This window comes from Lontra canadensis, unplaced genomic scaffold, assembly GCF_010015895.1.
Source record: "Lontra canadensis isolate GAN:19392208 unplaced genomic scaffold, GSC_riverotter_1.0 scaffold1, whole genome shotgun sequence".
In the NCBI taxonomy this organism is placed as follows: domain Eukaryota; kingdom Metazoa; phylum Chordata; class Mammalia; order Carnivora; family Mustelidae; genus Lontra; species Lontra canadensis.
The window spans coordinates 8,426,945-8,453,413 of NW_022630995.1; the positions used below are offsets into that span (position 1 = coordinate 8,426,945).

The following is a 26,469-nucleotide window of genomic DNA, read 5'->3' on the forward strand; positions in this document are numbered from 1 at the left end:
AATCTTTGAACATAACTATTTTTCTGTGCCATTTTCTTAGATTTGTTACAAAAAATTCTGTCATACAACAAAATTGTCATTGTCCAAGTTAATCATGTCAATATAGGTAAAAATAGTCTTTTTTTTTTTTTTAAATAATAGAGAGATGAGCTCATTAGGTATTGTTTGTACTGAGTCTTCCCAGGTCTCTCAGGCTGTTTTCTGGCCCTCTCACCTCTCTCCACTGGTGTCCTCAACAACATCTCAAGCAAGAGACAGAGGACATTAATCTTCTCTGCTGGCTTTGTTTTCTATATTCCCTCCTTCTCTCCTTCTTGGCCATCCCCTTCTACCACCAAAAAAAGATATCCATAATCAATTAATGCAAGGTGAAAATTGTCAGCTTAATGGCCATACAAATAGCCTCACAGACTTTAAATTCCAGCTTGGCCTTGACTTGACTAACTACCTAACGGATGGAAGAGGAGTTTTTCCCAGAAACAGGACAACATTGCACATATACACCTGAAAACAGAATCCCTAAATGTAAGAAATAGTTGTGTAGAGTGTTGACAGTTGCCCATTTTGAGTGTAAGATAAGAAATGGAGAAGAAATGGAGTCAGAGAGCAAACTTGACTTGCCTTGGGATTACCATGGTTTGAATAGTGCTTACCTCTTACATGTGGAGAAAGCTGGTCATTTTCTAGATCCCAGTTGGATTAAATAAAGCACCCCTTCATTTATCCATCAGCAAGATTAGAAACAAGTCTGTTCATAGTTGTTAAAGGGTAGATATTTGGGATATATTTCTTAAGACAATTCCCACATAAAAGAGAGAACTTAGCAATAGCAAAGTTGGATGAGGTGACATTCCATTCTTTAAACTAACAGGCTGGGGACTTACCTTCATGAAATATAGTCCTCCAGTCAGCCAGAATTCTCTGCCCAAATATAGAGTAAGGCCAAATTTTCCCTTATTTCTTCCCCTTAATTCTCCACCCGCCCCTAAATTTTCTGCCTCATTGCTCTATCATAATGCCCGAGTTTCTACTATTGCATTCATCTCTGGGTGAGCTAAGGTTTATTTAGTTTTTGCCCATTCACTACTAAACACCTACTTTATCAAGCTCCCAGTTGCCTTTACTCTTAGCTTCTGTGTGGCCTCCTCTCTAAAACCCACTCCCCACCCCGTCCCCAGGGCAATAGCAGCCACTCTGAGCAGAAGAGAAAGCTGACCAGGCTCTCACTGCCCTGCTCTACCTGTCTGAGTTGCCATGATATGACCAGCATCTTGTAATAGGTCTTAGAAGATTTGATGCAACAGCAAAAGAGACAGCAGGATAAGGAGGCCCAAGGGTGCTGGTGAGGGTAGGTAGCAATTATAAATAAGCTGATTGGGGTCGGCTTAATTGAGAAGCTGATATTTGAACAAAGATTTGAAGAAGTGAGAAGGTTATCCACAGGGATATCTGGAAATAGCATATTCCAAGCAGAGAAATTAGCATAATATATATATATGTAATTAATATTAGCATTATATATATTATATATGCATACATAATATATATATGCATGCTAAGGCAGGCATATGTATGAGTTGCTCGAGGGTCATTAAGCAAGTCAATGTGCAGGGAGAGAGGAGCAAGGAGACCTGGTAGGAAGTGAGGTCCTATTGCTAGTGATGGTATTATGGACTGAATGTATCTTTTCAATGCTCAAATGTTGAAGACGTAACCTTCAATGTGTATTTGGAAATAAGATCTTTATGGAAGTAATTAGGGTTAAATGAAGATATAAGGGTGGAACCCTGATCCAAAAGGATTATTGTCTTTATAAGAAGAGACATCAGACAGCTCATTTTCTCTCTCTCTTTCTCTCCCTCTCTGCCATGTGAGCACACAGTGTGAAGGTGTTTGTCTATAAGCCAGAAAGAGTTCTCACCAGAAGCTGACCATGCTGGCCTATGCTCCAGCCTCCTGAGGGTGAGAAAAGACATGCTTATTGTTTAAGCCGCCTAGTCTATGTTTTGTTATAGAAGCTCAAGCAGACTGAACCAGGGGGTGAGATGGAGGGGTGGTTTGGCAGACATAAGGCTTTGTTGGCTATTCCAAGAACTAGGGCTTTTCTGTGAGTGAGATGGGAAGTGATAGAAATGAAAGTTTTGAGTAAAAGAATGACACTTTCTGATCTATGTTTTGTTTTATTAATATATAACATAATATTTGCCCCAGGGGTACAGGTCTATGAATCATCAGTCTTACACAACTCACAGCACTCACCATAGAACATACCCTCCCCAATGTCCATAACCCAGCAACTCTAACCCTACCCCTTCACTCCCCAGCAGCCCTCAGTTTGTTTCCTGAGATTTAGAGTCTCTTGTGGTTTGTCTCCCTCTCGATCTATGTTTTAAAAATACTGCCATGGCTACTGTTTTGGAACAAACTGGGGATGTGACGGTAGCAAGTATAGAACAAAAGTCAATTTGGAAATGACAGCATCCCTGGGTGAGAGAGAAGGCTGGCTCAAACTAAGGTGGTAGAAGCTGAGGTGGTGAAAAATGGTCAGAGTCTAGATATACTTTTCAGGTGGATTCAACAGGATTTTCTGACAAAAATAATATCTAACATGTAAGTTAAAAAAATCAAGAAAACCCCAAGTTTTTTGGTCTGGACCATTGGGAAGGTAAAGTTGCCATCCACTATAACGGAGACTTGCAAGTAGACCAGATTGTTGGGGATGACCAAGAGTTCCATTTTGGATCTAGTAACTGTGAAATGGCTGTTCGAGTCTGAAGTGGTCATGTTCCGTAGGAAGACGCACAAGTCTGGAGTTCAGGGAGGGCTCAAGGGTGGAGCCTGAAGCCTGGGAATCATTGACATATAGATGACATGTAGTCATAAGACTGGATGAGATCACCAGGGTCTGTTCTTTTTTACTTCTCTACTTTGAAATTCTTTCTCTCCTTCCCTACTCATTTTCTAATGCTTCTGCATTTTCCAAGTTCAGAACAAGGGTCGAAGGATACAGGGCGATTTTTTTCTAATTTAATTGGTACTGTTTGTGGTTCTTCCTTGGGTGACTGGCTGGTTATGCACTATTTTATAGCAGGCTACACATGCTGCCTTTTTATGGACATGTGGCTTAGTTCTCCAGCTGTTCTCACATGAGGTACCCTGCATCTTTCTGCATCATGCTCCCTGATTCAGGGTATGGGCAAGGATGGGATGCCGGTTCACCCAACTTCTTATGAAACCCTCCCCTTAACTTCTGCTTCTAAGTCACTATACCTCTAGTTTCTTTCTGCTGGTGTTTCTTAGATCTAACATAAGTGTCCTTTATAGAGTCTCTTGAAGATGACTTAGCCATTATATTTATAACTATATACACATGAGAAAACAGATTGAAAGGAGATGTACTAAAATAATGGCAGTGATTACATTGATATAGGGGGACTTGGGTAATAACTTTCTCATCTATTTTCCAAAATATGTTGTAATGTGGTTAAATTTCTTTTTCAGTAAAAAGCAATATATGTATATATAATTTTGTATGCAAATATATATTAGTATATTTTGTATATAAGTATGTATATAGTATTTTTGTATAATATACAAAATGCTTATGTACATACATTCAATATAAAAATACTATATAGTTTTATTGAATATTTATACATGTACATGCACATATACTTCTGTGTATCCATCAACACGCACACACACACATTTCTATGTTTAAAGCTTAAACTTACCTTTGTTCTTTCCAGAAGATGACATTGCTGTAATGTAGTGATTCAATTTAAGACATGACCTACTTTTAAATATTCTAGATTGAAAAAATCTTTTAAATATAAGTTATTATTCGTATGTGATGTATGTGACCCACTCACTAAGAAGCCTATTTTTCAGCAGTCCTAATTTAGAATATCTATCTTGAAGAGTGGTTGGTTCAAACCTCTCAATTTGACCAAACTGAGTTTCGAGATAGAGAAGTACTGTGGTGGCAAAACACAAACCATTACAAACAAATTTAGTGAATTAACTACACTAAAATAATACATTTTTCCATGGGGGAAAGCCAAAATAAAATGAAAACACAAATGGAAAATACAAGATAAACATTGTGGGGTTTATTTCCAGAAAAATATTTATTTTTTAATGTGTAGATGTAGCTTACAAGTAAATGATAAGACCAATAATAATAAGAAAAATTTCCTAGAGAGCAAAATGTAAATCGTTGCAAAAAAGAAAAGAAAAGAAGTCCAACATTACTCATTATTAGAGAAATACAGACTCAAACAATGGGATAGTAGTTTTTACCAATCAGTTTGGCAAAGATCAAAAAGTAGGACAAAGCACTATCACCAGTGCCTTTCGTTTTCATAGTCTAATGGAGGGAGCTTAAATGAGTGCAAATTCTTTGGAACTGTTTGGGCAATGTTTATTAAAATGTAAAATGCACGTGCCCTTTGATTCAGACGTTCCTATTCTATATATTTATACTACACGTGTACTTGTATAACTTGAATAGACAAAAAATGAATATATAAATATTCACTAAGGGATTATTTCGCACATAAAATAGAGTCTGGGAAGACCTAAATGGGTGCATCTAGGTGGCTCAGTCGGTTAAGTGCGTTAGGCTCAGGTCCATGATTACGGAGCACCCCTTGCCACTGGGTTTCGTGCTCGGTGGGGAGCCTGCTTCTGCCTCTCCATCCTCTCCTCCCTCTGCTCATGCTCTCTTTCTCTCGTGCACTCTCTGTCTCATAAATAAATAAAATCTTAAAAAAAAAAAGACCTAAGTGTCCATCAGAATAGACAGGTAAGCTGAACAATGGTACATACCTGCAATAAAATATTCTATCCCCACTCCCCATCCTGAGCAAGTAAATAAATAAGTAAATAAATGTACTGGAATGAGACAATGCTCTCATTTATGTCATCAAATATGCTGGTTCATGTAGATAACATTTCTAGGAATATATACCCACCAGAGTTGGTAAAAATTATTATCACTCCTAGGGTTGGAAACCAGACAACTCGGGATTTAGGGTGGGGGGAAATTTATTTTTTCCTTTAAAAAAAAGGATAAAACCCCTTACACCATTTACATTTTTACCATCCATGTTTTCTTTCAATAACTCTAACACCTGTACCTATTTGCTGATGTAAACTTTGGCCCATGGGTAAAAAATAGAAAATTAAATAAAATAAAGTGACAGTAGAAATATGGGTCCTTTTGACCAGATGGCCCCAGGGTTATCAAAATTTGAATGATTCCAGGAAAAATGGGTCAGAATTGGGTCCATCTGATGTATTTTGAGGCAAATCTTAAGAACAATGGATAATTTTCAGGAAGATCTGATTAATGGTTGTTCTTAATGATTGGCCTGCCTCATAGATGAGGGATTCTTCTTATGTGCTGATATTCATGTTTTAGAACAGTCACTTTGTGGTGAATCAGACTGATTGGAATAGGAATAGTCACGGACACTACTTAGGAGTTTATTTCAGGGAAACTGTGGAAAGTTTGAGAAGGCCAGAACTAAGACAGTAGCAAAGAGAAGGAGGAAGAGGGCTAAATGAGGGTGGAAAATGGTGGAGTAATGTCAGGACTCAGAGCCTGGCTGGTCGTGGAGCAGAAGGGGAAGGTCAGTTTACGACGATCCCTAAATTTCCAGCTTAGGCAACTGGATGAATGGTCTAATAAAATAGAAATAATGCAATAAAATAGAGGAATGGGGAGTTTGGGAAAAATAACAAATGTCTCTCCTTTACCCTGAACTCCTTGTCCCAGGGAGTAGGGCATAGTCACAGGTAATAAATGTGTGTTTCAGGATAGGAGGCAGGTGAAAGGTAGGGGGACAGTTCTTTTCATCAGTGACAATAATTGAATCTCAAGAGAAGAGAAAAATCCCTGGGTGAATGGTGAGTTCTGGAAGGATGTTTGGCTAAATTAAAATGATGTATTTTTGTTGGCACCAAGAAGAAAATGTGGAAACATGTATATCAGTCCAGACCAAGATGATAGCATTTGACGGTCCAGTGTGGGAAGGCTGATATTGTTGGAGGGAGTAGCCAGGAGGATGTCTTAAGCAGCTTGATGAGTTACTGTGTCATGCACCTCACCCAGAAACCCACAGAGGGTCTCCTCTAGAGGTTTTATATCTCAGCATCCCGCAGTCTGGGTGTAACCAGGGTGGAGCCGGTTCTGCTAACTAAAGCAGAAGTAATGGAGATAAGAGTAATGGGTGATAAAAATCAGGATTCCTGGCATCCCACCTTTTCTCTGCCACTATCTGGTTTTATAATCTTTGGCAAGTTATTGTTTGTGTTGATTTAAAAGCTTTCCCTGTGAAATGAGATAAAATGAGAAGCAAAGATAGTTTTGACAATTTATATAGACGGGAGCCAATAACCCAGACTGAAGAGGTATGGGAAGACCTCCTGGAGGAGGTGATATACAAAGACCATTCCTCAAATCTTAGTTTCTTTGTATGTTAGGTCATGTGCAGGGGAAGGAGGCAGGGCAAGGGGAACCAAGGGAAGTTAAGTGGTTGGGTACAACATGGAACAGGTAGACTCCGTTAAGGTATATTGAGCATAAGAAGGAAACCTCTCACCCACTATATGGATTTGGGAGCTTATTCTCCCAACATAATAGAAATTTCATTACTTCTCCTTCCATTATTCCCACTCAAGTAGTCAATCACCTGCCTGAAAACAATGTTTAGGTTGTTAGAATGAGCAAAGGAGGCAGTTCATTGTAGTCATAAATTAGCATAAGTTGGTGTTATTTTCTTTAAAAATAAAATTATTTATTTGACAGAGAGAGCACAAACAGTGGGAGTAATAGAAGGAGAGGGAGAAGTAGACTCCCCGCTGAGCAGAGAGCCCAATGCAGGGCTAGATCCCAGGACTATGAGATCATGACCTGAGTTGAAGGCAGATGTTTAACCATCTGAGTCACCCAGGTGCCCCAATCGGTGCTAGTTTCAAAGAAAATTCTGGAGGATGTCCAAGCTCACCATGATACCAAGGGCTCTCGACACCCATAGGATATGACTTTCCCTGTGTGGCCATCAGTTAGGAGCGCTACAAAAAAAAAAAAAAAAAAAAGAGTATCACAATACAATCAGAGCCACATGTAACTATACAGATACGCAGGATTACCCATGTGTGGTGCCTTGAAAGAAAAAAGAAAAGACCTTGATGAATAAAGACAAAAGCCTATGTATTTGGTCAGCTGAAAACTAATAACAGCCATAATTAACTACTTTATCTCTACTTCTTCCATGACAGAGCAAAGTAAGAACAAACGAAATCATGTAAATCCCAATGTTAAGTGAATTAACCAAAATGGCATAACTTATAGCTGTGGATCTGGAACACTAAGCCATAGCTATAGGATTCTCAAACCCAAGTTCTTCCCACCACATTATACCACTCAACTGCCAAGGTGATCCTCTGGTGATTCAGAGCCCCACATACTCTTAATTTGTTTTCCTGTTGATTTTTTAACTAAAAACCCAGAAAATTTAATTTTTCCATATGACTGGTCACCACTCTCTTCTTATACACTGCTATGTCTTAAAAATGCCCTCCCCACAAAATCCTACTTTGATTTTTTTTTCCAGAAGTTAATCCAAATATACTTCCATTATCAGCTGCCTGTACTTAGTGTATCTTCTCCATTCATCAATTTGCAAATTCTATTTGGAGTCTAGTTTCTAGAAATGTTGTGCTGGAGATAAAGTTTTTTGAAAGGGGAATTATTTTTTCTGAAAATTTCTCTCATCAAATGCCTGGCTAGCTGGTCTGCATAAGGCAGTTTCTAGGACTTTTAGATCATTTTTGTATTTATTGGGGATGTTTATAACACAGGTCAATTGGATAGTATGTTAACTAGAATGCATGGACCAATTGTTCTCAAACTTGGTCATGCATCAGAATCATCTGGGATGCTTGTTAAAACACAGACTGTTGGGTTCCATCCCCAGAATTTCTGATCCAGTAAATCTGGGCTGAGGCCCAAGAATTTAGATTTCTAACAAGTTCCTAGCTGGTCTTGGGAACGACACTTTTGGATTTTCTGGTATAGACTCATTCTGATCTTATTATAATTTTATTCTAACATATAGCAGAGTTTGTATACATTCAAAAATATCTTTAATTAAAAGAAAAAAGAGAGTATGAATACAAGAATCCTTGGCATTAATTTTACCTGTTGATAATCTTTTTGATAACAATCATCACCCATTCAGCCTCAGGATCCAAACAAATTACTGCCCCATCTTTCAGTGGGACTCTGAAAAAAAACAAAACAAAACAAAAAAAGAGAGCATTTTGGTTAAATGATAATTGTATGTAATTCAATAATGCTTTAAGTTTATTGATTAAAATTTCAGCAACATGAAATTTTACACTTAAAATGAACATATGGATTTATTTCTCAAACTACATTAATCATATTATTGAAATATGACTATCAGTCATACCAGTGTACATAATGGAATTTTAAAAATCAACTAAAATAATTTTTTTTCTTATTTGGACTTCTACACAGGTGTCAGCAATTATTGGGCTTATGCTACACAGGTGGTAGACTCTGGAAAATATACATAAAAGTAATATCCTCCAATCTGAGACTTATCATCCACTTACTATACATTCTTTATCATCATACCTGTGCTAATTGTGTTAGCTTTTAGGACCTCAGTAAAACCTCATTTATTATAGGGAGAGGGAAGGAGAACATAAATTGCTTATTTAAAGTAATTCTGTAGTTTAAATTGTTTCTTTAGTTTTCAACTGTACTTCACAGAACCACAAATCTCTACGTCTTTGAAGTTCATTACACGAAGACCAGATCATAATAAAAATGATAAATGATAATAATGTAATAATAACCCTTGAACAAATTACCAGTACAAAGATAGCCACAAAACAGCAAGCATAACAGTGGAAACTTGAAAGTGTTTCCTCTGTGTGCAGAAAGAAGATTAGAGGGCCTGCCATCTCCACAAAGCTAGAGAGATAAAAGGCATAAAATCCAAAGAAGGAAAATAAATGGACATTATTGCCAGATGACGGGACCGCCCAAGTAAGGAACAGACAGTCACAAAGTCAATACAAAATTTTATGTTTAAATCCTAATAACTAGTGGAACATAAAATTTTATAAAGCTGTGCTTTATAATAACATCCAAAAATATAAAGTGACTTGAAATGTGCTTTTTTTTTTTTTTTACTAATAAAAAGGACATGGAAGGGAAACATCAAAAAATATAAAGTGACTAGAAATGCGCTTTTTTTAAGTAATAAAAAGACATGGAATTTTGGGGGAAATTATGAAACTTTGTTTAAAAACATTAAAGAAGGGGCAGCTGGGTGCTGAGCGGGTTAAAGCCTCTGCCTTCGGCTCAGGTCATGATCTCAGGGTCCTGGAATCGAGCCCCACATCGGGCTCTCTGCTCAGCGGGGAGCCTGCTTCCCCCTCTCTCTCTGCCTGCCTCTCTGCCTACTTGTGATCTCTGTCAAATAAATAAGTAAAATCTTAAAAAAAAATTAAAGAAGCCCTTGATAAATTGAGAGCTATTTCATATTCTTGAAATAACTCAGAACTATAAAGATGTTAATAATTCACAAACCAATCTAAAATATCAAAGAAATTCACTCAAAATTATAGTTAAATTAGTGCAAATTTGCAAGCTGCTTCTAATATTTATATGGAAGAGCAAGCAGAAATCTAAGAAAATCTGCTCTGAAGACAATGGGAGAATTTTCCTTTCTTGATGTCAAGAAATTAGAATAAAATGTTAATGAAGATCATGTACAAGTATAGACAATTTGATTTATGGAACAGAATAGAGAAGTCAGAAATATCCTTGCACATCGACGGGAACTCAGTTTATGATATAAGTAGCAGTGCTGGAATAATTGATGAACCGTATAGAAAAATAAAATAAAATTTTATAATTCCATCACATTGCATACAAAATCAGCTCTACTTGGGTTAAATACAAAAGAAAAAACTGTAAAAACTTTAGAAGACCATATAAAAGACAATATCAAATATTTCTGTGAAGTCTGTGGAAGAAAGTTTTTTGAAACAAAACACCGAATGTGCTAATCAGAAGAAAAAAAAAAGCATGTTGCCTAACTCAGTATAGTAAATCCACAAACTTATGCTAATTGACACACTAGAAAGAAGGAAAATCTGAGCCACAAATTGTAAAATGGGCTTTGCTATCTGTAAATCTATATTTAGATATAATATATATAATATAATATGTGCATATTTATATATATATATAAAATGAGAGATCAATATCCAGAATATATAAAGAATACCTATGAACCAATAGGGAAAAGATAGTATCCAAGTAGGAAAAGAACCAAAGAAAGGAACAGAAATTTCACTAAAGGAAGAACACAGATGCTTATAAACATGTGAAAAAATATTCAACCTCATTAATAATGGAAAAATGCAAATGAAAAGAACAATTAAAAGATACCATTTTCAACCCATCATGTTACCACCACCAGATACTGGCCAATATGTGGAGCAACAGATGGTTTTATGTAGGATGGAGTGTTCTTTGGTATCTTAATACATTAATACAGTGTGGCATAATCTTGTAAGGTCAAAGGTGTGCAAACCTTAAACCCAGCAAGTAGTTCCTAGAGAAACTCTCATATACATGAACCTTATAGAGATAATGTTGATAATAGCACAAATCTGGAAAGAACCCAGATGTGCACCAATAGAGATCTGGATAAACAAATTTGAAATTTATTGATTTAGTATTCCTATGATGGGATGTTAAGTGTCATTTAAATTGAATAAACTACAGCTACAGATATCAGAGTGCATGTATTGCAGAATAAAATGTTGGATAATAGAAGCAAGTCACAGAAGAATATATTCAGCATGGCAACCTGAAGTTCAAAAGCAGGCTGTCTTATAGAGAGAGGTGAACCATTAGAGGCTCTTAACTCTAGGGAAGAAACTGAAGGTTGATGGAGAGGAAGGGGATGGAGGGATGGAATAATTGGGTGATGGGCATTAAGGAAGGCCCTTGGGTGTTATATGTAACTGATGAATCACTGAACTCTACTCAGAAACTAATAATACACTGTATGTTAACAAACTTGAATTTAAATTTTAAAAAAGCAGGCTGTCTTAGTTCATTTGGGCTGCTATAAACAAACAAACAAGCAAAAAAACACAACAGAAACCCCCATCGACTGGGTGGTTTAAACAACAAACATTATTTCTGGAGGTTGGGAAGTCCATGATCAAAGTGCCACAGATCTGGTGTCTGGGGACAACCTACTTCCTGGCTCATTGAAGGCCACTTTCTAACTCTGTGGTCACATGTTGGAAGGTTAGGGAGCTCTCTATGGTCTCTTTCTTTTCTTTCTTTCTTTTTTTTTTTTTTTACTATTCTTTTTTAAAAATTTTTTAATTTATTTTTTATTTGAGAGAGAGAGATCACAAGTAGGCAGAGAGGCAGGCAGTGAGAGGGGGAAGCAGGCTCCCTGCTGAGCAGAGAGCCTGATGCGGGGCTCGATCCCAGGACCCAGGGATCATGACTTGAGCCAAAGGCAGAGGCTTAACCCACTGAGCCACCCAGTCGCCCCTCTATGGTCTCTTTCTCAAGGGAACTAGTCCCATTGATGAGTGATAAGGGCCCCACCCTCATGATCTAACCACCTCCCATAAGCCCCACCTCCTAATATGGTAACATTGGGGCTTAGGATTTCGACATGAATTTGGGAGCAGGGACACACATTCAATTCACAACACAGGCAGAATTGTAATTGGTTTAGATTTCAAACATAGATGGTAAAACTATTTTTAAAAAGCAGGAAACCACAGCTCAAATAGTAGTTATTTCTTAGGTTGGGATGGATATATGATGGGGGAGTATATTAGTTTGATTAGTTTGCTAGGTCTGCCATAACATATACCACAGACAGGGTAGCCTAAAAACAGAAACCTACTACCTCACTATAAAGGCTAGAAGTTCAAGGTCAAGGTATTGGCAGGTTTGGTTTCTTTTAGGACCCTTCACCTGAGCTTGCAGACGGCCATCTTCCTGCTGTGCCCTTATGTGTATGCTTTTCTGGTGTCTTTCCCTCTTTAAGGACACCAGTCACATTGGATTAGGGCCCAGACTTGTGACCTCATTTAACTTTAAGCACTTCTTTAAAGGTCCTGTCTCCAATTACGATCACCCTCTGAGCTTTTGGGTGTTAGGACTTCAACATAAATATTCACCCTCTGAGCTTTTGGGTGTTAGGACTTCAACATAAATATTTAGAGAGGATACGATTCAGCCCATAATAGGTGTTTTGCATGTGCAGGCTTCTGAGGTACTAATTACGTTCCAGATTTTGGGCTGGTGCCAAGTGAATGGGTGTTTGATCTTTCAACTGTATGTGTATATACTTATACACTCTTTTGTATACTTGTTAGGCAGAATCCTAAGAAGAACCACCAAGTTTTCCTCCCTGGTCTCCAGGAATATGATGAGATATTACATGATGATTATGTCACAGGAGGAGGCAAAGGGATTTGCAGATACAGTTAAGGTTACTGATGAGTTGCATTCATTAATCCAAATAAAGGTGATTCAGGTGGTCCCAATGTAATTACATGGGTCCTAAAAGCAGAGAGTTATCTCTGGCTGGTAGCAAAAGAGGAAGAGAGATTTGAAGCCTGAGATCGGTTCAGTGTGGGGCAGATTCTCAGTTGCTGATACAGAAGGAGCTATGTGGAAGGAACTGAGAGTAGCCTCTAGGAGCTGCAGGTGACCATCAACCAATGGCCAGAAAGAATATGAGTACCTCAATGCTAGAACTGCAAAGAACTGAATTCAGCCAACATAAATAATCTTAGAAGTGGTTTCCCCCCAGAGCCTCCAGAGGAGACTTCAACCCTGCTGACACCCTAATTTAAGCCTTATGAAACCCTAAGCCAAGAACCTAGTCAAGCCATTGGACTACAGACTTACAGTAGTATTGTTGAGATGACAAATGGGTTTATTTTATGCGACTAAGTTGTGGTTGACTTGTTACTTAGCAATGAACCAAAACAGTATGCATCATACAGTTCCAAATTTTAAAAAGTTTCCGTAAAATGCAGAAGTGTGCCCCACAGCCACTAAGTGTTATATTTGTAGGGTGATGGTTCAGAAAAGTTGTCAGGTTAGCCCGGAAAGCCATTAGGCCATACTGGATTTATTGTGTTACCCAAGGACCGAATAGAGAGCTCTCTAGGCAATCAAGGTTCACCCATGTATTCTTACTGAGAACCATGTATCTTTGCTTGTTGTACATGTTCATTGACATCAAAGGCCACTCAAAAGTCTTCATATCCTAATGATGTTCCCATTTGATAGCCTTTTCTTTCTGGAAAGGGTACATGATGTTTTCAGAAAGGAGAACACAAACACTGGACAATGATCTTCCCATGCTGTACAGGAATAATGTTCAGAGTCCTGGTTTCCTGTACTCTCAATCTAGAACACTTTTTTTTATAATTTTTTATTTTTTATAAAAATATATTTTTATCCCCAAGGGTACAGGTTTGTGAATTGCCAGGTTTACACACTTCACAGCACTCACCATAGCACATACCCTCCCCAATGTCCATAACCCCACCCCCCTCTCCCAACCCCCCTCCCCCCAGCAACCCTCAGTTTGTTTTGTGAGACTAAGAGTCACTTATGGTTTGTCTCCCTCCTAATCCCATCTTGTTTCATTTATTCTTCTCCTACCCCCTTAACCCCCCATGTTGCATCTCCACTTCCTCATATCAGGGAGATCATATGATAGTTGTCTTTCTCCGATTGACTTATTTCGCTAAGCATGATACCCTCTAGTTCCATCCACGTCGTCGCAAATGGCAAGATTTCATTTCTTTTTTCTAGCACACTTTTAATGCAAATGTCATCAGCTTTGAGGAGCCCAGTATTAGTGGCTTCCTTTCTCCCCCACATCTTATCCTGCCTTATCCCCCAATGCTTATCCTTTATTTATCAATGCAGCTGGAGCCTCAATTCACAAAATAAGTACCAATCGGGTTATTTAGAGAGATAATCATACAAATCTAATCATCTGCTCTATTTACAATCAGTACACATTTAAGGAGCATCTACTATGTTTGAGGAATTGGTAAGTACACTAGACCAATAATTCACTGTTTCAAATTATGCCTGGTCAATAAAATAACTTATTTCGTGGCAAAATCAACCTTATTTCCTCCTATGAAAAGTTGTAAACATAAATATTTTAGGTGAATTCTATCTTTCTATTGAAAGCGGTGATTCCCATCTGCCTACCTTCATTAGAATAAATACCCTACACCTATTTGCAGTAATGCTCCTGCTGTTGTCTCTAGTAAGACAAGCACAGACCCTTACAGTTAAATATTTTCTAGGAAGTTAAAATTTTTTAAATTAATTCAACAAATTCTCTGACACTCCACACTGTAAACATACGTTCTGTTTAGGTTTTAATCTTACAGCTTCTACATTTGCTACATTAGATCTGGAATCTTTTCTAAATTTTGCAAAAGAGAATATAAAAGCTATAGCTGCTTTACCAAAGATGCTCAGGCCAAGGACAGATAGCAGGAGGAGTGTCTATGGGCTCTTGGCAGCCAGGTCTGTGACCTTGGTCTGAATGGTGGAATCAACACAGCAGCCCTCTTTTATGTGTTTTCTGTAGCTTTGAGAATTATTTGTTGTTCATGCACTCTTCCCACTAAAGAATGAAAGGAGCAGCTTATAAAGTAGTGTGCTTGTCACAAGCTGATAAGGAAATAGGGTTTGTTTTTCAAGTGTTGTTTTAGTTGGAGGAGGGCTGAGGTTTAGGGTCAGGATATGAATTTATTGAAAGGAGAAATGAACCTATTATTTCCTGGGGAGGGAAACTGCATAATCCTGAAGAGTTCAGTGCCAGTTAGTTAATAGTGACTTACAGAATGGAGTCAGGAATGTCTATACACTTTTTAAAGGTCATGTTTGTACAAAGTAAGCAATTAAAATGTGTTTTCCTCCACAAGTATTTGCTTTTAGCATTTGTACCTATTTGCATAATCCCACTCAAGGTGTTAATAGAATCTGCCAAGCTCCAACTACACCTCTAAGTAACCTACAAAGAAACTGAAGTGCAGACCACGATAACCCTTATCCTGTCAAAAAGAGCAAATTACAGTTTACTTGTGGTTTGAAGGCAGCAGTTTTAATGGGCTTGAAGCTATAATAAGCAACAGTAAACTATGAACTTTTTCCTAAACGATTTTATAAATGACCTTAATTATTATTTCATACTGCCCCCCCCTTTTTTTTTTGCATTAACAAATCAAATATCAAGGCATTGGCATTACTCTCTTCATGCTGTCATAACAATGAACCACAGACTGGGTGGCTTAAACAACAACAAAAAATTGTCTTGGAGTTCTGAAGATTCTGGAGACTAGAAGCCCACAGTCATGGTGTTGGCAGAGTTGGTTCTTACTGGGGGCAGGGAAAGAAGGAGCTGCTCCAAGCCTTCCTCTTTGGCTTATAGATGGTTGTTTTCATCTTCACACAGTGTTCTCCCTGTGTGCTTGTCTGCCTCCAAATTTCCCCTTACTATAAGGACATCAGTCATGTTGAATGAGGACCACCTAATGATCTCACTTTAGTTTGGTGACCTCTATAAAGACCTTACCTCCCTACAAGGTACTGGGGGTTCGGACTTTAACCTATGAATTTGAGGAGTAGCTGTGGGGCACACAATTCAACTCATAATAGCATTTAACTGAAGAATCAGTACTTCTTTAAGGGCTGATATAGTCTGAAGGTAAACCAAGCTTAAATAAGAAGGTCTTATCTTTTGGCAGTTATCATTGAACATCTTTACCTGCCAAGACCTTTGCTGGTCATTAAACATTCAAAGAATAAAAATTGAGTTTCTGTTCTTGAGGAATTCACAGCCTGTTTGGAGACAAACATGTAAGTAGAGGAAACTACTGAGGCCCTCTGCAGGCAGAGGGGGGACTTGGAGGGGAGAGTGGGGCAGCTGGGAGAATTCACTGGAGAAGTCACATTGGAGTTGTTCAAGATAAAAGGAAGTTCATCACAGCAAAAGACTGACAAACATTCTAGACAGAGAAATGCACCAGAGCACAGGTTCACAAAGGTTTGCTATGTCTGAATGTTTGCTTCTCCTCAAAATTTGTGTGTTTGAATCCTAAGCCCCAAGGTGATGGTGTTAAAAGGTGTGATAATTAGGTTATGAGGATGAAACCCTCACAAATGAGATTAGTGACCTTGTAAAAGAGCCCAAACTCCCCCTGTCCCTTCTACCAGGTGAGACAAGACGAGTCTGGGACCCAAAAGAGGCCCTTGCTTAACCATGTTGGCACCTTGAACTCAGATTTCCAGTTTCCGGAATTGTGAGAAATAAATTTCTGTTGTTTTTAAGCCACAAGTCCATGGTATTTTGTAACAACAGCCTGGACAGACTAAGACAAGGATCTTGGAACTGTTAAGGAAGAGAAAAAAATGATTCCAATCTCAAAATCAGCTAAGTTTTACTGTCTTGACAGCATTCAATGGACTGATCAGATATTGGCCTTTATAGAAACCAAAAAGCTGCACATCAGTTAGAAACACCATTCAGATGCAATCTTGATTTCTTTGAGTTTCATTTTCTATCAAGTGAAATGCTATACCTAGATATTATGATGAGAACAAGATAAGATAATACAAAGATAATCAACTATTATTGAAAGATTCAAAATAATTTAGTTTTCCAAAATTTCAAAAACAGGCTTAAGAGACATCATGGCTGTTAAGGAGTTTGTTAAAGAGAGAGTGATAAGAGATCCAGAGAACTTCCTTATCAAATGTGGGTCTCTCATTCTAGACCTACTAAAATCTCTGCCAGATATGGACCAGAATGTACAATGTACAGTTGGACCTAGATTGTTTAAAATATTCAGATTGTAAGCTTAAGTTTTATAGACATCTATTTCATTAGTTGAATTTTCCCACAAACCTGACACTTACATACACATGCAAGTTACCAAGAAAAAAAATCCCATTTTTAACCATAATCTTATGTTTCTTCCTTCAAAATATTTACCCACCCTAATAGAGATACAACATAATGTAATGGCAGTAACAACCATTTATCGACTTCTGCTTTGTGTCAGCATAACTCTATGACATTTTTGCGTGTTATCTGGAAACTTTACCAGGGACGTTTCTATCTTACAGACGAGAAAATCGAATATCCCAGAGAGATTAAATAATTACGAAAGATTAAAAAGAGCTACAAATTTTTAACAGTTCCTCACTTCAAATGTGGAATTCATTTCCCAAACCTCTTGACCCTATGCTGATACTGCTTTGGGCAGTTCCCCAGGGAACTACTGAAAGCCAAAGAAACAATCCCAACTACTTCTCACTTAAAAAAGAAAAAAAAATATCAATTTTAATTTTGAGGACAGACTGTTAATATGCACACCATCCTCTTCACAGGGGAAAAAAAGGTCCTGAATATGGGTTTGGTAGACTGTTTTCTCCACAGTAGTAGAAGTGGTATGGATATTTCAAAGCAAAAATGCCAGTACACTTGAGGGAATGTGGGTGGGGGGAAGGGCAAAATAGATAATGGAGATTAAGAGTACACTTATCATGGCACACTGGGGTGGCTCAGTCAGTTAAGCATTCGACTCTTGATCTCAGCTTGGCTCTTGATCTCAGGATAAAGTTCAAGCCTCGTGTTGGGCTCTATGCTAGATGTGGAGCCTACTTAAAAAAAAAAAAGTACACTTTTGATGAGCATTAAGGAATGTATAGAATTTTTTAATCACTTTATGACTTTATTGTATATCCAAAACTAATATAACACCCCATGTTAATTATATTTGAATAAAAAAATAAAATGGAAAGAAAACATGAGACACTTAGGAGCTTCTAATCCTGCCCTCCTGGAAAGCTGCTGCCATTATAAGAAGACAGAACTCATCTACTAGAGACATGAAGCCCTGCTAACAGCCAGCACCAAGGACCGGACAAGTGAGCAAGCAGTCCTGCTCAAGGCACAGATGACTGCAGAGACCATCAGAAGAACCATTTAGCCCAGACTGATGACCTACAGGGTCATGAAACAGGATAAAATGGTTGTCACTTTAAGCCACTATATTTCAGGGAGGTGATAGATAACTGAGAGAGTAACTTTGCAGATCACACAATGTGGCTGAAGCCATCTTTTACTTCAAATTGTTTGGCTGCAATATTCATCGTATTTCCTTTAGAATACCCCACAGAAGCCTGTGGTATGGATGGACTACTAGTTATTAATTAGTAATCTGAGACTGGTTCTACAAATTTTAGAAAGCCAACCCTAGAACCAAAACTAAAGAAATTTAATTTGATAATGATCTAATTAATGAAAATTAAATTTAATTTAATTAATGAAATTTAACTAAATTCAGTCCTGTACTGAATATCAGAAAGCTAAGTCCTAGTCCATTTTGAAATAAGACAGTTCTGTGACATTTGGTAATTTCTTGGTGGTCTCTGAGCTTCTGCAGTGCCATCTGTAAAATGAGAGAATTGATTTTTTGTGTGATCTCTCAGGTTTTGAACTAATCTCCTGCTTGGCTGCTAGAAAAACAGTTCCCAGTTTTAGTGTGTGACTTGTCTATTCCTTTCCAAATTATGTGTTCGTCCTCCCCCCAGGGAACTACTGAAAGTCAAAGAAACAATCCCAACTACTTCTCACTTAAAAAAGAAAAAAATTAACAATTTTACTTTTGAGGACAGAATGTTAATATGCACACCATCCTCTTCGCAGGGGAAAATAAGGCCCTGAATGTGGGTTTGGTAGACTGTTTTCTCCACAGATCCATTTTAGGGCCTTATGGATCCAACTTCCAGGTTTTGACATTTTCCTTGCCCCACTTCACATTTCCTCTTTCCTGATCCTCTGGTATTATACTCCCTAATAAAATAGTTGTACACAAGTCCTAGCACTGAGATCGAACTTCTGGGGAATCCAAGTGACCAAGTTCCCCTGAAAGCAGATACTGATACTGAGACTTGTGTGTCGTAGTTTAGCTTGGGAAGAATCATAGAAGAGCGAGTGAGGGAATGAGGGAATGTGGGGTAGGGAAGAGAAAAACACTAATAAAATCTAGGTAATAAATGTGCTACCACTATAAGTAACTAGAGATTAATCTTGCTATAGAACTCTGAGAAATCTTGTAAAATGTTCCTCAGAATTGTCTCACTGAGACTTTCATTTCCAGCCATATTAGAATCAAAGGGAACAGTCCTCACCTCCTGCCATAAACAACTAGAAAACTCGATAGAAGACACTGAACAATGGCTTTTAGACATTGGAATAACAAGCAGCAGAAGACTAGGATTCCTGAGAAAGGGAAACAAAAGAGATCAGGTTCATGATCCCCCTGGTTTTTTTTGCTGGAGCAAATTGCGCAGGGAGGGAGATCCCAAGCAGAACTCAGCAATTCTTTGCTGAGTTGAGGAGACAGAGATTTGAATCAGGGAAACTGAGATGACTACAAGTTATGGAGTAGGGTTGTAGAAAGGAGAGATCCATGGAGGAAACTAGAGCTCTGGAAATCTGCACTGAGGTTCCACTGGGTCTCTCTGATCAACACTAAGTCTCATGTATATGGTCAGGCAGAGAGTGGCCAGAAATCTGTGAGCTGAGCCACTCTTTGACCGCATGGAATGGGGAGATATTTGAGGTTGGACTTGTTAGAGTGGAGGAATGTTGTAAGTACTCAGGGCATTCAGCAGAGACACAGAAGGGGCATGATTTTGTAGTACAGCTAAACAAAGTTTGGGGCAAAGAACTCTCTCTAGATCATCCTCAACAAGCTTCCAAACAAGCCTACAAAGGATCAAGCTGATTCTCTGGTAACTTAACAGCCTGCCACAACAGAGGCCAAGTCTCTAAAGAAAAAAAAAAAAAATCTTGACATGCAACAACATAAGATTCAAAATTTCCTGAATCCAATAAAAAACGCTACACATGCCAGGTTGAAAACCATGATCTGTAACGGGATGGGGGGGATGGAGTTCAGTCAATAGAAATAAAAATGACAGATTGATAGAATTAGTAGACAAGGATTTTAAACTAGCCATTATAAACATACTCAAGGATAATTTTTTAAAGATTTATCTATTTATTTTTATAGAAAGAGAGAAAGAGAGTTTGGTGGGGGTCAGGAAAGCGAGAGAGAATCTCAAACGGACTCTTCACTGAGTGCAGAGCCCAACAGGGACTGAATCCCATGACCTTGAGATTGAAATCAAGAGTTGGATGCTTAACCAACTGAGTCACCCCGGCACCCAATATGCTCAAGGATTTAAGAAAAGGATTTAAGGATTTAAGAGAAAGAAGGATTTAGGAGAAAATGTGAACATAATGAAGAGAGAGGTGGAAAGCATGTATAAAATAAATATATTTATAAATAAATTATTTAGCAAAGCAATGAAATGAGAGTCCTTGTTAAGGTAGCTATAAGAATGTAAATGTTTTTGAGGAGATAAAGTTGAGTAGCCAGGTGGAAAGGAATCCTCATGAAACACACACACACACACACACATGCATGCATACACACACACTTACAGTGTAACTTCTGGAATTGTCCAGTCAAGGGACTGGAGAGTAGAATATTGATCCACTAACTCCTGCCCCTCAATGAGACTGGACTCTGAAGGCAGTAAATCAAAGGCCATCCTAAAATAAAATAAAATAAAATAAAAAATCAGAGGCCATCTTGTCTCTGAGCTAAGCAAACTTTCTCTCTCTCATTCCTGCCTCCCCAAACCCAAATGGAGAGAACCCTCAGGAAGGGGATCAGAAGGATAGGGGAGCTTGAGTTGGGAAACTGTCAGTAAGTACAGATGCTGCCCATTGCGACTGTGGAAGTCATCGGTAAGTGAAGGAAATATGGAGTGGGGCATCAATGGTGAAGGTAGGATAAGATCTTCCTCTCCCTATTTGCGTGGGTAGTCAGAAAAAGAAAGAGAAACGGTATCACCTGTTATTCTGGATTGTCCATAATACTATTGAGGTTTGCTACGTCGCCATCCCCCAATGTCTTTCCAGTCATGTCTGGAAGTCCTGAGAGGATGTCTCAATAGCATTCAAAAGGACTCATAATGACATTTTAGGATCAGCCATATTTCCTCCTTTCTGGGTTTAGCGCCTTTGGCAACATTGTTCAAGAAACTTCAGTCCATGTCGCCACTGCTATTTTCTGCTGATGACCTTTGGAAGCTGTGCTGTATCACCCCATATCCTTTCCCTACTTCACTTCATGACCACCACCTCACATACCCTTGTGTCCCATTTCCTGCCCTAACACTCTCAGTGGGAGACTGCTTGTACTGGCAAAGTCTCAAGGCATTATGGTGTGAAAAGTATAGAGCATATCCACTTGATCCAGGACAAGACAGGATCCAGGACAGACACTAAGGTGATGTTCATGGAATTGGCCTGAAGAACAATGGCAGATTTCTGGAGCCACTGATCATGTTTAATCCCTGAAAAAACTTCAGAAAGTGTATTATGTTATTATCTCCATTCTATTATAGGGGTAACAAGGCTGGGTAAAGTCAAGAAATGTACCCAAGAACACATGGTCAAGCAATAGAGCTGGAATTTATCCAAAGTCTGATTCTTTGAAAACTATGTCTTTAACCACCATAGGAAGAGAATATCTCTTTTCTCCTTTCTATGCTGCATGTTCCTTATTGACAAGAAAGAGCTCAGTGGCCAGTATGACAAGCTCAAGCCAATGTTTGAATATAAGGGCTGGTCTTATATGTGTGTGAGGTGTGAGGTGTGAGGGCTTTATTGAAGCCTTCAGGGTTCCCTTTATAAATAATTTCCGACGTCCCTTCACTTGGGCTTAGGGAAGGGTAGCATTGGTGGAGCTTCTAGAATGGCTGACATTTATTTACTTCTGCGCCATTCACAAATTTTCTTCCTTCTGATCTCATCGATACCATTGGAGTTATAAAGAGGTGACCATTTTTAACTTCATGAAAAAAAGCTCACTGTTTCTTGCTACTTGTAGTCCTTATTTACCCAGCTGCTTGGCAAACTAGAACCTGATCTCAGGTGTTGAGGGGACCAGCCCTGTTTTCTTGCCTCTGCTGAAGTAAGGCTCAGCATTTCCTGAATAAGTCTCCACTCAGGGACAAGCACACTCTGCACATCCACAAATATTCTTCCTCTTCAGGTCTGGAGTGTGGTTTCAGATTATAGGGATCATTCCTCTCTTTACATATAAATTTTGTTTCTGTCTTGGAATACCAGAGTGTTGGTATCTTCCAGGGGCAGTTTTGAATACCAAGACCAAAGGACTTTCTTAGGCTGGACAATCTATTACGTTCTGTAAAAATTGCACTAAGAAGGATGGGAACTAAGGCACTCAAATCTCAAAACTGTTCTATTTGGCAAATTGGTATAAAGCATTGGAATAACATTAAACTCAGTGGTGTTACTTATAAATGAAGGTTAGAAAATTGAACCCCAAAGTCAGTTAGATCTTTTCATAGGTGAAGTACTCAACCATTCACTCTTTTTGCTTCTATGGGTGACACAAATTATTTGAGTTTTGAAGGAAAAAATCCACTTTACCACCATTTCACGGCCAGTTTCACTAACTTGTCAATAATTGCTTGAAAAATCATTTAGCAAAAGCAGTAAGAGTCCTTGTTAAGAGTGCTACAAGAATGTAAATGCTTTTGAGGAGAGAAGATTAAGTAGTAGAGTAGAAAGGAGCTCCTTATTAAAAAACAAAAAAACAAAAAACAACAATAGGAGCACCTGGGTGGCTCAGTGGATAAGCATCTCCCTTTAGCTCAGGTCATGATCCCAGGGTCTTCAAATAAAGCTTTGAGAGCATGGCCTCAGGCTCCCTGTTCATAGGAAGCCTGCTTCTCCCTCTCCCTCTCCCCTTGCTTGTGTTCCCTCTCTATCTCACTGTCTCTCTAAACAACAACAACAACAAAAGCCGGTAATATATATCAGTGACTCACACTGAAGGGCAAAGGGAAGCCCACATTTTGAAAAAGCACATTCTTGTGTATGTGAAATTCAAGGTGAGTGATATCTACCATTGGATAAAGTTAAGCCTAAATTATAGTTCCGTTTCTCTGTGTAGCATATTGAATGCCCAGGAGGAAAAAAAAATTTTTTTAAGATTTATTTATTTATTTGACAGACAGAGATCACAAGTAGGCAGAGAGGCAGGCAGAGAGAGAGAGAGGAGGAAGCAGACTCCCCGTGGAGCAGAGAGTCTGATGTGGGGGGCTCCATCCCAGGACTCTGGGATCATCACCTGAGCCGAAGGCAGAGGCTTTAACCCACTGAGCCACCCAGGTGCCCCAGGAAAAATTTTTTTTAAAGGTTGAAAAATATTGGTGTAAATCATTAGCTTATCCAGGAAAGATAGCCTTTTCCCCCTAAATGAAACAAGCATTTTTTTTTTTACTTTGAAATACTTTATTTTCAAGTTCTTTTGCAAAAACAGCAATTAGTATTTGAACTTCTCTGTTAGAAGACATAGAAAAACAATGTATAATTAAGACTAAACAAGGCACTATGCCTTACAAGAAAGACATAAAATGTCCAAAGGATATTTAGAACATTGTGGTTCCTAAAGCTTCAACATGAGAAATGTTGACCACATACTGTGAAATTATTTCAATAAATAATAGCTGACATTCTTTTAAACAATTACAAAAGTAGATGTACACATATATTCCCCAAATTGACAATGAACTCGCCTCTATTTGCTCTCCCCAGCCTCCGTCACAGTGGCTGGCATTCCGTGGGCCCATCAGAAGTATTAATTTAATGATTGGAGGATATTTGCAAGCCTTTTACCTTCAAATTAAATAAGAATCAAGGTCGAGCTAAATTGGGTTTAACATAAAATAAATAAAAATAGCGGTACAGTACACAAATAGATTCAATTACATCCTAATTATTTTATATGTAAAATATTAACATGGAAATCTTTAAAAACCAACCAACCAATAAATAAATAAATAGGAGAACTCTCCTAGGAGATGCTCAAACATATTAAGCCCAGTTCAGCTGGAACTGGGAGCGGATGATTCCACTTTCCCTCTTGGATTCCTGTGAGGGCGGGGCCTGAGCCGGGTATAGCCACCAATCAGCTTCCTCCTTCCTCTGGTCAGTTGGAGCTGCCCAATAACGAGAGAAATGTTATCCTTTGTAGCTGCTAAGGGAAGATACCACCAGCGCAGCCCTCTTCTCCTGTCCTGACCCTGAGGTTCCAGAGTTTTCTAAATCTAGTCTCCCCAGCCTGGCATCCAAAGGCTATTCCCTACGCTGTGCAGCAGAGACCTCTAAGTTCTTGGATGCTTTTATTTAGGAACGCAGGTGGGGGCCTGTGGGGCCTAACTGAAGCTTTAAATCATCATCATCATCGTAATAATAGTAATTGTCCTTGAGTCACATGGCTAATAGGTGGTAGAATCCAGATTTGTTCCCAGTGCGGCGTCACTACAAAGTGTCTGCTCTTCATCTTTAAGCTTTAGGGCCTATGGTGCAGAAAAACCAAGAGTTCTGCTTTTCAGATGTGAAGCCTAGAAGGAATTGGGGGTGGGGTGGGGGGGGGAGAGGAATAGGCCTGGGTTTTTCAACAGGTGGAAACTTTTTAATACAACTAACACCAATCAGAATTTAATGAAAGCAGGTTTACCCACACTCATCTGCATGGGGACTGAGGGCACTGGAAATATCCTTCTGGCAGTAGAGCAAATGAATGATCTTACCAGCAGATTTAATTGTGAAATAATAACGATTTTCAGTCCTTCAGCTAAACCCTTGATAAAAACTCCCGGGGACACTTGCCAGGAGTGGGGACCTATGGGTCTCGTCCCGCGTGTGAGTAAAAGGCACAACTCACTTGTTCAGCATCTTGTTGATGAGTCTCTTGACCAGGGGGGCTTCGGGGTTGAGACAAACCTCCTGCCCGCTCTTGAGAGTGGCTCTGCGGAGAGAAGGCGGGTCCGCGTTAGCGGGGGTGCGGCCGGGCGGGGGCAGCGGGGCTCCGCGGGGCGGGGGGTCACCTACATGACTTCCGTCTGCTCGCAGTGGGGTCCCGAGGGCGTCACCATGACGTTCTGGATATTCTTGAGGTGAATCCCCTGCACGGTCTGCAGGCACTGGCAGCGCAGCTCGGCGGCCACGGGCGCCCCTGCGGGGAGAACGCACCGGGTGAGCGCGCCGTCCCGGGTGGGCGCCCCCCGCCCCGCCCCGCCCCGCCCCGGGGCTGCGGCCGCCGAGTGTCACCTGCGGCGCGGCGGCCGGCGGGGAGCAGCAGCAGCAGCAGCAGCGCGGCGCCGAGGAGCCGGAGAGCGCGGGGGGCGGCGGCGGCGCGGGCCATGGGGCTCAGCTCGGAGAGTCGCGGCGGCGGTGCGGGCGGCTGCAGAGCGGGAGCGAGCGCTGGCCGAGCGGACTCTGTGGCTCCCGGAGTCGGGAGAAGCGCTTTTATCCCCGGTCGGCGCGGGGAAGTGAGCAAGCCCGGGGCCAGGGAAATTCCCGGCAGCGCAGGTCGCTCCGGGGTCTGGATGGAGCGCGCGGCCCCGCCCCGGGGTGGAGGGGGACCCGCCCTGCCACCCGCCTGCCCGGCCTCCCGCGTGTCCCCGCGAGTCGGGGACCTTCTCCTCCCTCCGGAATCCCCAAAGGGGGCGTGAGTGGCCGTCGTGCTGCCGCCCCCGCCGGCAGGGGGCACCGTGGGCGCCCAGTGGTCCCGGGTCGCCGGGCGGGAGAGGATCTCGGCGCCCCGGACAAGGGCGGCACCACTGCGTTAGAGCGAGAGTTCTACCTCCTTAGTTACCAGTTTCCGGGGAATTAAGGACAGTGAGGGGGCAAATTTGCTTAACGATCCTTTATCTCTACGAATTGTCTCTCAATGTCGTTTTGCGTATTTCGCGCACCCGAAGTGACGGCCGTCTCAGATCCCAGACGGGGTGTCCGAGCCGGCTCTGCTGTACCACACTCAGATCATGTTGCTCACGTTTTCCACTCGGTGGGAAGAGGGATCAGGGTCTAAACTTGATTCCAGTGTTGATTTTTTTCAGAGTTGAGGACTGACCTGACCTCTTTTCTGTATCCTGCTGAGCGTCCTTCTTCCCTGTGAAATGTGGGAACTCCCCAGGTTCCGGGGAGATCTCCTTTTCCAAATGCGAGAAGGGCTCAGATTTGATCTACGAAATAGGGGACTGGCCGTCAAAGCTGTAGAGGGGCTAGTCGGGCAGGCTGGCGGAGTTCACCCCTTCTGGTCCATCCATGGACAATACAGCACCTAGTCCCCAGGGAGTGGGTGCCTGCTGTGTAGCACCCTTGGTCCTGCTGTGTGCGGATCAAGCACGAACCGCCAGATCACGCTCAAAAT

At 40.2% G+C, this 26,469-nt stretch overlaps 1 protein-coding gene across 3 annotated transcripts; it reads right to left on the reverse strand.

Moving 5' to 3' along the window:
- Positions 1 to 249: 249 nt before the first annotated feature.
- On the reverse strand, positions 250 to 25,495 carry LOC116857121 (growth-regulated protein homolog gamma-like). 3 transcript variants are annotated; one of them, XM_032841042.1, is made up of 5 exons: positions 25,365 to 25,495; positions 25,146 to 25,269; positions 24,979 to 25,062; positions 8,210 to 8,293; positions 250 to 328 (listed from the first exon to the last, which is right to left on the reverse strand). In XM_032841042.1, exons 1-5 carry the CDS (start codon positions 25,456 to 25,458, stop codon positions 265 to 267), a joined length of 450 nt encoding a protein of 149 aa, XP_032696933.1. In that variant the 5' UTR covers positions 25,459 to 25,495; the 3' UTR covers positions 250 to 264. The 3 variants fall into 3 exon arrangements, with proteins under 3 accessions (XP_032696933.1, XP_032697001.1, XP_032697074.1); XM_032841110.1 differs by lacking the exon at positions 250 to 328 and adding an exon at positions 6,954 to 7,080; XM_032841183.1 differs by lacking the exons at positions 250 to 328; positions 8,210 to 8,293 and adding an exon at positions 23,842 to 24,250.
- Positions 25,496 to 26,469: the final 974 nt, after the last annotated feature.

Coding starts and splice junctions, on each gene's coding strand:
- LOC116857121 (XM_032841042.1), bottom strand. CDS start 25,458: ATGGCCCGCGCCGCCGCCGCCCCCCGCGCTCTCCGGCTCCTCGGCGCC. Junction 25,270..25,364: donor CGCCGGCCGCCGCGCCGCAG/GTGACACTCGGC, acceptor TTCTCCCCGCAG/GGGCGCCCGTGGCCGCCGAG. Junction 8,294..24,978: donor ATCAACAAGATGCTGAACAA/GTGAGTTGTGCC, acceptor GTTTTTTTTCAG/AGTCCCACTGAAAGATGGGG.